Source organism: Tiliqua scincoides, chromosome 4, assembly GCF_035046505.1.
Source record: "Tiliqua scincoides isolate rTilSci1 chromosome 4, rTilSci1.hap2, whole genome shotgun sequence".
In the NCBI taxonomy this organism is placed as follows: Eukaryota; Metazoa; Chordata; class Lepidosauria; order Squamata; family Scincidae; genus Tiliqua; species Tiliqua scincoides.
In genome coordinates this window covers 160,638,790-160,653,731 of record NC_089824.1, presented here as the reverse complement: position 1 = coordinate 160,653,731, position 14,942 = coordinate 160,638,790, and the positions used below count along the sequence as shown (strand labels likewise).

General features: G+C 41.0%; 1 protein-coding gene across 1 annotated transcript in view; it reads right to left on the bottom strand.

Annotated features, from left to right (window-relative positions):
* Positions 1 to 2,665: 2,665 nt before the first annotated feature.
* STIL (STIL centriolar assembly protein) overlaps positions 2,666 to 14,942 on the bottom strand; it is a 28,009-nt gene continuing 15,732 nt past the window's right edge. The window contains exons 12-16 of the mRNA XM_066625070.1: positions 14,323 to 14,485; positions 11,319 to 11,541; positions 8,849 to 9,026; positions 6,269 to 6,519; positions 2,666 to 3,972 (exon numbers count right to left, since the gene is read on the bottom strand). Of these exons, the coding sequence (XP_066481167.1) occupies positions 3,153 to 3,972; positions 6,269 to 6,519; positions 8,849 to 9,026; positions 11,319 to 11,541; positions 14,323 to 14,485 (1,635 nt within the window). The 3' untranslated portion in view covers positions 2,666 to 3,152. The remainder of the gene's footprint in view (positions 3,973 to 6,268; positions 6,520 to 8,848; positions 9,027 to 11,318; positions 11,542 to 14,322; positions 14,486 to 14,942) is intronic.

Here is a 14,942-nt window from a genome sequence, read left to right as displayed (position 1 = left end):
ACCAGAATTTAAAAAGAATAAAAATGTATCTTATAATCTTTTACTATGTTTTTAATAAATTAGAGACTACAGTTCTTAGGTAACAATTAGTGGTAGGCTGTTTTTCAGGATCTGCCCTCCAGTAAAATCAGACAAAACTACAGTCAGACACCCCCCTAAGTTTAACCATCGACTTAGCCAAGGGTCATAGAAAATTCCATGATTTTTGTCTCAAAACCTGCCCTCGACTTATCTGTGGGGTCGACTTATGGGCAGGTGTCTGCGGTGATTACGTGCTGGGTGAAGAAATATTTTGTCTGTCCTAACTCTCCCAACACTCAGTTTTAGTGGATGTCCCCTGGTTGTGTTGTATGAGAGAGAAAAAACATCTCTCTATCCTTTTCCTGCATAATTTTGTCCATCTCAATGATGTCCCCCCCCCCTCCCCAGCACCTTTTTTGTAGACTGGAGTTCCAAATGCTGTAGACTTCCCTCATAAGGGAGGTTCCCTAGCACAGTAATCATTTTGATCGCTTTCTTCTGCACCTTTTCTAAGTCCACTATATCCTTTTTGAGATCAGAACTGTACTCAATACTTCAGATGTGACCTTACCATTGGTTTGTACAATGGCTTTATGATATTGGCTGTTTTATTCTCAATCTCTTTTTTAATGATCCCAAGCACAGAATTGGTCTTTTTCACTGCCCCACATTGGGCTGACCCTTTCATCAACATGCAATGTTTTGTCCTTTAAAAAATCAAGTCAAACCATGGCATGGAGCCTTTTCACCCAACACACAGGATGACCTGCAAACACTTTCAAATTCTAGGCTAAATTTCTTAAAAACTGGTTAAAGACCAAAGGTCTAAATTAGACTTTGATTTAAAGCATTCAGGGGCATTTGGTTCTGACAGCACTTCTGCAAACAATCTCCATATTCTGACTTAATATATTTGGGATATATTAGCTATATGAGTAGCAGTCCAGGGAAATAACAAAAGCTGCACCCCAGCTGCTTTGGGCCTAGGTCCCTTCTCAAAACATTATGCTTACAAGCAGGGGCATCCTTTTCACATTCTCTCCCTCCTTGCACAGCAACAGCATCCTGAGAGCTAACTGGGTAACACTGGTGGCAACTTGGGAGAAGGGGAAGTAAGGCAAGTAAGCCCTTGGGTTGCCATAGAATCAAGAGTTTCTGTGTTAGGTGGAGGATCTGACATGGAGGCTCAGGCTCTGGTGGAGTGGAACTCCACCAGTCCCACCTCTCTTCTACCCTGCTTCCTCCCCCAGCATTCCACAACTGCTAATTTTTTGGTGCGTCTCCAGCATATTTGCATAATGGAGTAGGTCACTGTTTCTCAAACTGTGGGTTGGGACACACTAGGTGGGTCCCCATTTATTTCAATATCTTATTTTTAGTATATTAGACTTAATACCACTATGGTATGTGACTGCATTTGAAGAGATCTGTACTTTTAGCAGGCCTCAATGTATATGTTTTTAACAATGATAGTCAAGGAGGCTTACTCCTGGGTCAGTGTGGATAGGATTGCAGCCTAGGATGGTTAAAAAATTTTCCTGTTTGATTATAACTTCTGGCTATGACATCACTTACAGGTGAATGACATCACTTTGGGTCCCAACAGATTGTCATTCTAAAAAGTGGGTCCTGGGTTGAAGTTTGAGAACTACAGGAGTAGGTAAACCTCTGCTGTGGATCAGGTATGACTGGTACAGTGAGATGGCACTTCTTTCCGTGCCTTAAACACAAATTCTTCAGATAAAGTATTTGCCTATGAGGACCAGCTACTTCATTTTCCCCCAGAATGAAATACCCTACCACGTTTCTCCCATTCTCATACACCACTCCCTACCCTATACATATTTGGTGGTCCTTCACGCTACCCATGCATGACTCAATCTCTTCAGATCTGTGAGGAACACAGAATTAACCTTGAGGAGGAAGATAAGGTTGGTGTGGAGAACCACCTTGTCCTCCTGAAACAGACACAGGTTCTAGTTATAGAAAAATCTGCCAATTCAGACACCCATCTAGCTGATATTATTCCCACTAGAAAGGCAGTTTTCTGTGAAAAGAATCTGTAAAGGACAGGTAGCCATGGGCTTGAAAGAAGGTCATGTTAATGCCTTGAAAGCTTCCACCAAGAAGTAGGCAGCTTTAGGCACCAGGGAGTTAGTGGCAGCTGCCCCGCGAGCATAAGTAGTTCCAAAGCTCTCCCCACCTCTATCCCTTTGAACACAAGCATCCCTCAGTCCCCCTTCACTTGGTGACCTTCAGCCTGCTCCTAACTCCTGCTGGATGCAGTACAGGCCACTACAGCCTTGCTGTACCAGCACAGGTTAGGCTTGTGCCCATATAAGGAGCAAGAGACACAGCTAAGTTTATTACAATCACATAGGACTGCTGAATTTTCTTTTCAATATTTACAAGTTTTATAGTATGTTCTTTTCAGCTAAGAAAAGTAGAGCTAGGAAACAACTCTCCCTGATTAGTTTGTAGATAAAAATGAAGTAAAGCAAAAGGTAAGGTTTAATTTTTCTTAAAACCCTGAGTTTTACAATTTTGCATAGTACAAAAACAGACAAGCACATTTTATTTAGACACTCAAAGTGCTAGAGTTAAAATAAAAACAGTTTAACATAAATAAATATTGCATTGCTGACGATAGGTGAAATTTTCTGACCTTATTTTGTGTTTCATGATCACATTTGTTGACAAGTAATTTCATTTCATTTTTGCATAAAAATCTGGGTTGAAAAATGAAGTGCATTACACTAATGCTTGGACAGACTCAAGAAAGCTGCTTTAATTTTAAAAAAAATCTTGTCTTAATTGACAAAGTATTCCTATTTAATTCAGGAATCCAATTTCTGCCCAAAGCACACAGGTATATGTACAATTATGCCTAGATAGCAGTCACTGACCTTCTGAAATATAAACATGCCTGGAGGGAGATAAAGGTGCCAACAATTATTTAATTCAACAGCCAAACCATAATATTAAGCAACTGGATTGGCCCCTTCCCATTTGGGTTATTTCCAAAGCATGTTTTTTTGAGAACCTAAGCACTGGCTTCTCTCAATTTTATTGAGGGAAGCTCAAGCCCTACAAAGGGGTTACAGTTTTTTTTAAAAAACCACATAGGTAGGTTAGAATAATTTTGGTAATTGTCTGAGTTGATGTACATCAAGAAAAGTACCTACAGAATTTATGTTATCTGTTTGGTTTAAATGATCAAAAATTGGAGCTTCAGGTACAATGCGAACATCTAGATTCTCTTTGTCAGCATGCTGTGTGAACTCAGATTTGCCAGGAAGAAGTTTTATTTTTGCTTGCGAGTCTTTAAGAAATGGATGCGAACTTTCATTTGACGGCTGCAGGATTTTGAGGGGAAGGATTGCATTTGTAACATTTCTTAATAAAGCGTCCTCCGAATTTAATATATGATCTCTAGATAGTTTGGTTTCACACTGCACTAGATTACCAGAAAGTTGTCCCTCGCTAGTTCTTTCAGAAGGCCCTTTCCTGCAGGTAAAACCATCTAGAGTAGGGTTTAGATTCAGTTGTAGAACAGGTTCCAAGCCCTCTCCTTTCCTATGACTATCAGTCTGCTGCTCCTCTTCATCATCACCACTGCCATCACTGTTTTGTAAGAGTCCATATCGCTTCATGTACTTCTTGGTTGCAAAAGACATATTGCTTGGAGAAATTAAACCAAAGCCCACCAAACTCTTGTCTGTATTGGAGTGCAGGAGAGTCTGTATAGATGAATCCATGGAACTCTTTTGGCTTGAGCGACTCAGAGACAGCTGTGAGAGTTGGCTTTCACTGAGGTACTTGAGGGCAATAGCATTTGCCTCCATACTTAGGTCTGCAACATTTGGAGTTATGCCACTCATGCCAACATTAGCAAAAGAGATGTAGTTTAGCCCTGGAACTACTGCTTCAGGATTAATACAGGCTAGTATACTAGGAGAAAGCAAAAGAAAGCACAAGTTAAAACTTTATGTAAATATCAAGATAGTGTACAACTTATTCAACACACTTGGAGCCATCAGGTCACAAAATTGCCAAGTCTACACATACAGGGTGCTGTTTGGTGTCTGTGCTATGCCTCGGTGTTTCCTGGATCTAGAATTGCATGGAGAAATGAAATTATGAGCCACTTCCATCACATGTCCAGACTAGCTGTGAATTCAGTAATCAGCACATTGTAGCAAAGTAGTTTGTTCCCAGTGCACAAATGTCTATGTGATCCCAATGGAACAGGCTGTGCAGAGGACTGGTCTGTCTGTATGAACCAGCCCCATGTTCATGTTCTGCTCGAGACAACTAGAGGCTAGCAACACCCAAGGAGTTTGGTCGCTTCTGGAACAAAACAAAGGACTCACTAGAAGTTTTTTGTTGCTTAAAAAGGGTTTCCACAAAGTGAAAAATGTAATACAATACAAATGTATCATAACACCTTCATGGAGCTCCATTCATGAACTGGCAGAACTATGAGTCACATAAAAGGAAATACAAGAGTTTAGCCAGAATCACATGGCATGAAGTATTATATGACAGGTATAGTATTAGGCAACATTCTAACATACCATTCCGAACAATTGTTTACACCAGTGGTTCTCAAATTCTCCCAGAGGGTTTGAGAGCCAAGTCTTTGTGAGGGAGTGGGGAAGGTAGCAACGCAATCCCCAGGATCATGTTGCTCAGGGGGCTGTATGGACTTTCTGGAGGCTCCCCAGCCTCCAGAAAGTGAAAGCACAGTAATCATGCTCCACTTCTGGTTTTGCGGAGGTGAAGCCTGATTGCTGTGCTTTCACTTTTAGAAGGCTGGGGAGCCCTGCAGATGCTCACACAGGGCTCCCCGCACCCCCAGGACTCTGCTGCTGGGACCGGTAAGTATATGCAAGTCCCTGCAGCCCCTTGAGTGACACAATCCTGGGGATCGTGTCACTGCTTCTCCCTTCCCCCTACTTAACTGGTCAGAGTCCAGGGCCCTCAGGCTGGGGCATCGTGACACCTTAGTTTGAGAAGCCCAGTTTTACACAATCCTTTTAACAGGATTTATAGAAACTCCTCCTTGTTGGACAGCAAGGTACAAGTCTTACTAAGCATCTGCCTGCTATTAGTTGAATATTGTACATTAGAAAAGTTTGACATCCAATGTCAAGTGATAGGAAAAAAATTGCTTTGCTATGAGAATACAGCTGCAAAACGTGATCAGGCTTGAGCTAATGGATTTGCAAAGGGAATTTAAAAATGTTTTTCATTTATACACATCATCCTTCTGTATGGCATTTTACATAGAGCAAGAAGTCTGACATAACTTTCTGCTGTAATTTCCTGAGTGGCACGCTTTGCTGATGCCATTTGTTAGATGGGAGACAATTATGTACAGTCATAATCAAGACTAAGGAAATACCTGCAATTTGTAGCTAAAAGGAAATATTGCATGATATTATTACAGTTTATAATATCTGTACCCTATCTTACTATTCAAGTTCAGGGCAGCATATTTTTTAAAGACCTGTGTTGACAGATATGCTTTTGGAAGCCTCAAAATTCCACCCTACATATACAACAGCTACAACCAGATATGCCTTGCCATTCAGACAGTCCTCATCCATCCCTTTTGAGAGCTCTGGGCTATCTGAGGAACACAGGGGCTGCCTTGTGTGAAGTCAGGTCCATCAAGTTCAGTACTGTCTATGATTGGCATGGCTCTCCGTTTCAATCAGGTGTCTTTAACTGAAGGTAAGGAGTACTGAATCTGTGATTTTCTGCATGCAAAACATGTAGACCATTTTGAACTGGTCTGCACTTCACATTGAACGATCAACCATCTTATTTAGTACATGTGTTGGGGAAGACAGCAGACTTTCCCCTGAATTAACAACTCATTGGGTAAGAAAACTAGTAAAACAGCTCCAGAAGAACGTAATTGTCTTGGTGAAAACTTCAAAAATTATCTCTATTCACTTTCTTCATTATAAAATATAATAAAGCTCCCATTTACCTAACCCAACTACCATTCGTCTTTTCTCCTCCAGAATAAAGATTGCAAACCCTTCCTTCACAGGGAAGTTGCCCAATTCAGTCATTCCTCTTTGTTGCCCTTTTTGGAACCTTGGGGAGACCTGTACTCAGATCAAGCAAGTAACAACCTATGGGCTGTTCCTGATACTTTGGAAGTCTCTTTTCAAGACAGGTTCTTGCTCCTTAATTCAGACTCTAGGTTGCCTAAAGCCATTGCTTCAGTTACCTGGCATTCTCTACTTTGTGCGCATTATTCATTTTGCCAGAAGAGTCAAAATTCACTCCAAGGTTTCTTAACTGGTTCAAGGTTGCACTTAGAACACTATCTTCATCCCTCAGGCCCAAACTGGGTACAGAGTTCCTTTGCTTTGTCTTGATCACTTTTGAGGATGAGGCACATTCATTGCTGATCAGGTCCTCTTTCGTACAGTAACTGCTTTCTTCTGAAGATTCCTTCAAGAAGTGGTTTACTTGACCCTATAAAAACCCAGACATAAAACATAAAGATAATGTATGAAAGCTAGTCAAAGTCTAAGGTATTACACCACAGTAGCCCACTGTATGCTAATAATCCAAGGATACCACAGGTAGACTAAACCCTCCAGGTCAGATTGGTAATCGCAGAAGGGGGGGACAGGGCAAAAAAACAAAACAAAACTAGCTGGGGAGCATTTGCTTCAAGTTAGTTTATGAGAGACTCAGCAAGCATGATAAAGTCCCAAAAAAACCAAGATGAGTTAAGCACTTATGTGAGGATATTAAATTCCCATCCACTCCCCATCATACTAGCTCCAGAGTATAAACCAACTCCTAAATAAAAACCTAGCTTTTCAGATGAACAGCTAATGGACAAAACCAGCTATGGAAAAATTTAGGGATATGGAAGCTCTCCAGTGTACTACTCATACATATGCTTATATGGTTGTGTGGCAGAAACTGTGGGTGTGCACTCAGTATAGTGAGCTCCCAGCTCTCAAAAATATGTTAATTTTCTGTAGCTAATCTGAAGATACTGACAGAGGCAAAAAGATTGCAGACATCTTGAAGGACAATATAGAGGATCCCACTGCCAGGTTGATGGTCCTTCAGCAGTTATATACTGAGGACAATCCTTTGAGAACAATCCTTTAGGATTCAGTAAATGCTGAGGAATGGATAAGCTCCCATGTTAAGGATACAGTTTTTGGATTCTTAGTAATTTGTAGTCAGTAATCAGACACAAAGAGATTAGTCTAATAAGCATCTAGACTGCAAGGTGAATAAAGCTATATGATGTGAAGATGACGCTATCATGTGTTGTCTAGACATACTTGTAGATCTGCACACAAAAGGGAAGGAAGCAGCTGCACTGCACATAGGCACCAATTACATTAGGAAATAGAGTTGTGTGGTCTTAAAGGCAAAAGTTACTCTTGCCAGCCAGAAAGGAAGTTGAAATCCAGGTCATTTCAAAACAGTAGCATTTTCAGGGCACAACCCTATACACATTTTCTTAGAAGTAAATCCTATTATGTTCAGTGGGGCTTACTGCTATCTATACAAGTACAGAACTGCAGTCTTAGAAATGCTGCCCGTGCCACGCACAAAATCAGGTTTGCAGATTACACCTCAGCTCTGCCTATGAGACAGAGGTGTCACACTGAGTTTAGATGTGTTACATGCCACATAGTAAGTTACAGAATATTAAGAACAAGTAGAACATACCTCAAGATTCAATTATTTTGAGGAAAACAGGAACACACAGTATTGTTAAGCAAATCATTTTTTTGGCAGAGTAACAATATACATTAGTCCCCTAAATGCATACTGGCTCTGTTCAGAATAAGGAAGCTGGAATGTATGTAGGTCAAAACAGTCGACTCTTGCCAGACCAGTGCTATTGCACCTGCACAAAAACACTACAGGCATGCCCCGATATCTGCAGGGGTTCCATCCTCATGGATACCACCAATGCCTGTGCCCACCCCTGCAGCTCACTCATTTGCCCATTACATCATTTTAAACACTTACGGGGCAAAATTAAGCCAACCTTGGCCCCAATAAGTATTTAACCCATGTCTGCCAAGCCCATAGGTGTACACATTTGATCCCTGTTGTATATATGCAAAGTTGGGTAGAAATGGCTTAAAACAATGTAATGGGCATGTGAAGAGGCAACGCCCCCACTCCCTGTGCACCCCTTCACATACCCATTAAATGTTTTTAAACACTTACTAGGGGTGCCTTCTTTTTTAAACAGGTTGCCCTTTGCAGCCAAGAGAAGGAACAGTGAGGTCTTCCTGTTGACCTCACTGGTGTACGCTAACCATTTCGGCTGCTTAAAGAGGAGGAGGTGGTGTTCTCTTTAAGCAGCCGGAATGGTTAAAGAGTACACCAGTGAGGTCAACAGGAAGACCTCACAGTTGTTCCTTTCCTGGTTGCAAAGGCAGCCTTTTAAACAAGGCACCCCAGTAAGTGTTTAAAGTAATTTAATGCCCCCCATAAATCATTTAAAAAGTTACTGGAACAAAAATTGGCTTGTTCAACCAAGCCAATTTTTGCCCTGGTAACTTTAAAAACTGATTTAATGGGCATGCGGGGAGGGAGACTACCACATCTGTGGATACCTGAAACTGCGGATACAGGATCCACAGATATGGGGTCCATGGTACAAGAGACATTATGTCAACATGAAAATATTGACACAACCATCCACAACCCAGACAACTGTAACTCAGGGGAGGAAGTATAGTTCTCCATGAAAATGGCACTAGAAGAGTCAGGTTAAATAAGATTATTAACTGAGAAGCCACCCATGAAAACTTACTAAAATATCTTGGTAAAACTTCCGATCATCTGGTGGAGCACTTAGCACCGAATCAACATGTTGTTCGTTACTTGCTACCAGATGGCCGACAGGTCCCTCTGATGGCCTAGTCTGTAAGCACATGCTAACGCTTTCACCCAGTACTGAAGTTGGGGCCAACTCTGTGGTAATTTGTCTGCTGCTACAAAGAGAGTAACAAGAATAGGGTGTTAGTTAACCCAAGATTAACACATCATCCATTCTTTTATATCAATAACTTGTCTTTCAGGAAGGGAGAGGAAAGATGCATTTTAAGCTAAGCCCCTAGTTCTTTAGCATGTACAGGCAAGCTGCATCATATGAGCCAGCGCGTTGAGCCCAGGACTCGACACCAATTCTTGAATGTGTCATGAAAGCTGATAAGATTTGATACATAAATATCAACTGTATGCAGATTTACATTTTATGATTATGCACTTAATATGAAATGCTTCATAATCTAAACAAAAGCCTGACACTAAGTTTATGAAATGGCATCAGCAACTGCAAAGACAATATCTAAAAGGCATTAATGATGTTTGTTCAACAATATTCTATATAGAAAATGACAGTGATGCCACTAGCTGGCGAAACAATAAATTGCTATAAAGTACTGGGAGAATATATCACCATAGCCTAAATGGGTGAAGAAACCTGGACCAATGCAACAAACTGTGCATTATTGTACACTGACTAAACAGAATGTAAAGATCATCCCTTAATTAAATGAGGTTTAAAGTATATTTGCAGATAATAACAAATCCCCATGCTGATGTTTTTAATAGCAGAGGTTAAAAATACAGGTAATGCATATCAAAAAGCCAGCTAGGTCATAAGGTGACCCCTAAAACAATGTAGATTATAAGGAAAATACTGGTGCTCAAAGCAATCAATTGTGTATGCCGAAAGAGATAAGATTTAAATCATGTACTGTGCCAGGTAGTCAATAGAGGTTATCAATTGCTGCTAGGGAGGTGATTTTTCATCATTCTCAGCACAAAAAAAATAAAGTGAAACTTCTGAAGAGTCACTTTGGCAAGAGGGACTGAAATATTATCAAGGGGTTGTTTAAATAGTAACAAGTTATTACTCTGTCCATGAAAACTCTACTGTAGCTTACTATCCAAAAGACGAACTCAAGTCGCATATTAGATTGGTGCCATAAAGCATGCACATTTTTACAGTTCACCAGCTCCACAGGATAAGCAATCCAATTACACCAGCATGAAATGAACGTGGGTACATAAAATGAATGCATTTAGGGTCAATTCATATGGCAGTTTGTGCTGCCTCCACTTAAATTTACTGCAGTGAGATTCCAGCCACGTCAAGGGTCAGTTGTCTGCAACATTTAGCCACATGGAGAATTCTCTGTGGGCTCCCATTTGGGATTGTTTAAGGCATGGCAAGGCAGCCTCTGTATGTAAACTGTGCTACAGACAACTAGATTTCTAGACCATTTTAGTTGCTTTATCATCACCACCTGCACTCTCCCCGTTGGCTTCTCTTAAACCAAGCTCCATCTAAAATATCAGTTCTAATATGATATGCAACAAAAATGGCTTATTCTGAGACTGAACACACAAATTCAAGTGTAGATTTAATGCAACTAATTAAAATCCCTCACACACTTTCCTGGGCATATGTTCCAGTGAACTCAAAGGAACACTTCTCAACAGACATGTATGGGATAGTGCTGTAAATTATGCACAAACAAGACCTATTCTGCACTAATGGTATTTCTAGACCAATTCAGCTCAGTCAAGCCACACCACCAACTGCGGTCTATTTCCCTGGCACAAATATAGCAGGAAAGAGGCAGTAGATAAGGCAAGCAGGCATGGAACTATATACCACCAAGTCAAAAACTAGTTGAAATATTGCAAAATCAATTGCTTCCACATAGTGATGTGGGTTTTCTAGAATATTCTGAACTGGAAAAATTTTTCCATGTCCTAAAAAGACTGAGTTCAGATTTAGAATATTTGACTTTTATTTAATGAACAAAATTTAAAAATATGTCATGTTATATTGCAAGTAAATATCTCAGACGTTTTCCCTACAGTTAGGAGTAGGTGTTAGGAGTTCTTGAACTGAAATAAGCAATTAGAAAAAGTTAGTGTTTAAATGTTATGTTCAAATCAATACCTGGGAAATTTTTATCAGAATACCCAACACCTCAGTGGCAGCTTCCACATATTAATAATGAAGAAAATGTTATGAAAATTAAGATTAGTGCACACAAATTATGCAGTTTTATACACATGCATATTAGTGTATATATGCAAACACATATGCATGCTTCCTAGAGAGTTACCCCCAAAAAGATTACATCTGTGGAACTGTCCAGTTTGACTGGTGTTGTAATTAACTATGCTAAGACATTAAAAAGAATTAGTATACAAAGATCATGGAAAGACAACAGGAAGTAGTTTCAATTCAAAAATTTTACCAGTTTCCAGCACAGAGTTGACCAGGTTCTACTTCTATAACATGGATACTGTCAACAAAGCTGGGTATATCAACAGCTTTTAATGAAGAGGCAATGCTTGTCTGACTCCTGTTCTTTTCTGTGTTCATAGAAATATTAATATCTTCATTAGAAATCTCAACATCATCTTGTTTTGCAGATTCTTTGCTATTTTCCAAGGGGGCATTCCAGAACAAACTAGCACCTGAACAAGAAAGTCAAACAGGAAGAAAGCATTAGTTGGCCTTATACAAGTCATCCCTTGTCATCCAATGGGGTTCCGTTCCAAAACTTAGTGGATAAAAAAAAATCTGTGGAAAAAAGGGCAGGAGGTCTGGTCTAGAGGGTAGAGCCTCCATTTGCCTGAAGATAACATCCACAAGGTCGCCAGTTTGAGGCCACCGGCACCGTGGGACCTTGAAGCAGCTGACAAGCTGAGCCAAGCTATTTCCATCTGCTCTGAGCATGGGAGGATGGAGGCCAGATCAGAACGAAACATCTGAATTTGTTGTGGCTCTTGAAAGATAGAGCCTTCTTTCAATTGTAAAAATCTCTCCAGGGATTTAAATTAGCCTGCCTATGTAAACCACCTTGAATAAAGTCTTGAATAAAGACCAAGAAAGGCAGTATATAAATACTGTAAAAAAAAAAACCAGTGGAAAAATAGATTTAAAGACCCACTTCCAGGTTTCTTGCCCCTCCACTGCTCCTAATTGAATCAAGTATTGCCTTGACATCTGCAAGGTTTTGATTCTGGGACTTGCTGCTGATAAAATAAAAGCAGTTTAAAAAAAAATAAGTGTCCCTTTACAATTGTGGTTTAAAAACAGCTTTTCTTACTGTTGCAGAGAGGCAGTCAGCATTTAGAAATGCAAAGGACCCCCTGCCCTTGCCTGGCTCAGTTGAAGAATGGAGATCGCTTGCATAATTGTCTCTACAACAGAGAAAGCAGTTTTTTAAACTGCAATTTCAACAGGGATCCATTTTTCCCCTTCTCCAGGGATCAGCACATTCCTTCTCATCTGCAGTGGCCATTTGTGTTGACTCAAGTTCGTGTATAAAAATCCATGTATAAGAAGGTTGGACCTGTATAGCATGCAGTGCCAGTAGCCTTACTAAATTTTTTTGGGGGGGCTCTTCTAGGAGCTGTCGACCATCTACACCAGAAAGTGTCAAACCCCAGCCCATGGGCCAGATCCAGTGCCTGTTAAAATTCCTCCACGTGAACGGAGCTTACAATTCTGCAGGGGATCCTGCAGGGAATTCAGCACCAATCTCCCCCAAAACTTGCGCCACCCAGTTGCTTCTGCCTAGAAATCCGGGTGCAAAGCCTGCTGGGATGGTAGAATGCAGAAGTGGCTGAGCAGCACGAACTTTGGGGGAGACTGGTGCTAAAGATAGAGTAGACTTCCTGGCGGAATGGCAAGCTCTGATCATGCCAGGAAGGCTTTTTGCACTGCGTAGCTGTCCTGACTTTGGAGACCACTCTTTTACACCAGCAGGCTGGTGTACCCTCCTGCAGCCTTCATAGATGGAGGTCTTAATCAGGAAAGGAACTTCTGGTTCCTTTATAAAGTTGACATTGCTATGAGATCATCAGTTGTGAGTTGTCATTGTGTTTACCTTGCATACTTTTAAACTGGTTACAAGATCAGCTTTGCTTGATTTCTTCTTGCTGTTTAAACCCCATCCCCCATATCCCTCACACCCTACCTACTGGGAATTTCATTTCATGCTTCTGGTGTAGTGGACTGTAGCCCCTGAAAGTTTATGCAGAAATAAACTGGGTAGGTTTTTAAGGTGCCACAAGAACCTCTGCTTTTGTTGCTAGATTTTTCAATATGCTATGCAATATTGATTTGTTAAACAGCTGACAGTACATTATTAAAATAGCCCTCCTGGACAATTTCAAAGCTTGATCTGTGATCACATATTGCAAATAAACTTTGGAAGATCTAGTTTGGGACCTAGCAGGAACCCTCAAGACAAACTGTTGATATCACCTCAGGCTGAACTGTTTTAAGGTTACTGTGACCTTTTTTAGAGATGCTGCTTTGGCATGAGATAAGTCACAAAGCCAAAGGTGGGAAGCTTGCATTTTGTGTTTTACAGCATTTTAAAATTAGAGATTATACTGGACTTGCTAATAGACAACACAGACATGTTAGTTGCTTTAGAGCCCAGTCCTGAGGTCCGTGCTGAGGACCACAGTCGCAAACGTGCCATAAGGTACTTTTGCAGAGCTCGCCTTCGGGTTCCCACTGGTGCTGGGCTAGCGTGCGGCAGTCACCTGGATTCTGCAGCTTGGCAGTCTCCTGGACTGCCAGGCCTCGGAATGGGTGGTGGGGGCGTGGAGGAGGCGTGTCCGGGGAGATGAGCTCCACAGGATCCAAGGCACTTGTGGAGGGCTGCACGTCCTCCACAAGTGCCTTTACTTTAGCGCCGACCTTTTGGTCGCCGCTAAAGTGAGTAGCCCCATTGCAGGGCTGCTGTCCTTACTTCTCCAGTGGTGCCTCCTGCAGTAGCGTGGGAGGCGCAGGATCCAGCGAGAGCCCTCTGTGGAGCCGCTGAGCCTGGGAGCTCCGGGCAGCTCAGGATTAGGCTACCCAGCCGCAATCCTATACCCACTTTCCTGGAAGTAAGCCCCATTGAACACAATGGGACTTACTTCTGAATAGACATGCCTAGGATTGGGCTATGAGACAATTATAGCATTTAAAATAATAAACAATGCAGCCCTTAGTTATGTGGTATGATTATACAATGTGTACATTTACACTAAAAAGAGGAAAATGCCAAAGAGTGCAGATGTGCGACTAAATAGAATATCACAGGATCCAAGTTTGGTAGCAGAGTGTTCTGCAGGACCAAACAGGAGATAGTGTAGCAGCCTACAAACAGATCCAAAATGGCTCCTGCACCTGACATTTTCTCACTGCTGAGTTATAGCAATGTCACTTCAAGAAGGTGTACAATGAACAATTACCTGTGCTCACTGCAATGCTGACACTTTTTTTCATGTGTAACCCTGGAGAGGACTGGGTTTCCATGGCAACAAATTCTAGTTGCTTCTCAGACTGTATGCCACTGTTTGTTATAGACTTGGTAGAACAGGACTGAAGAGATTGCGCTTCTAAAAGACGTTGAATCTGTAACCATGCAAGATCAGTGTTAAATACTGCCAAGTTAATAAAAAACAGGACAAATAATTAGTGCAGTAAGTATCAGTCAACAATTTGCCTCTTATGCATACAGAACTATGCCTTCTTTTAAGCTACCATTCAATAAGAATGGAATGCAAGAAACTGAGCAGAGAACAGCAAATAAAAATGCTATGAACACTGTATGCCTCACCAAGTAAAAATCTAGTGGGCTTTCCCTCTGTAGTGATCTTCATTCCAAACAAGCTTATGGTTCATGACTAGTAAACTTGCCAGATCTAGCAAATCTGAAAATAGTGCTTTTTCATATGGCAGAATCCAGGAGGACAGCACACATTTTTATTCTTTCTACTTGCTACAGGGAGACCAAACTTTGAGAAGTATACACATAAGAATCAAGCTTTAATCTGTCAACATTGTATAATATATAGAATGCGAAAAGGTT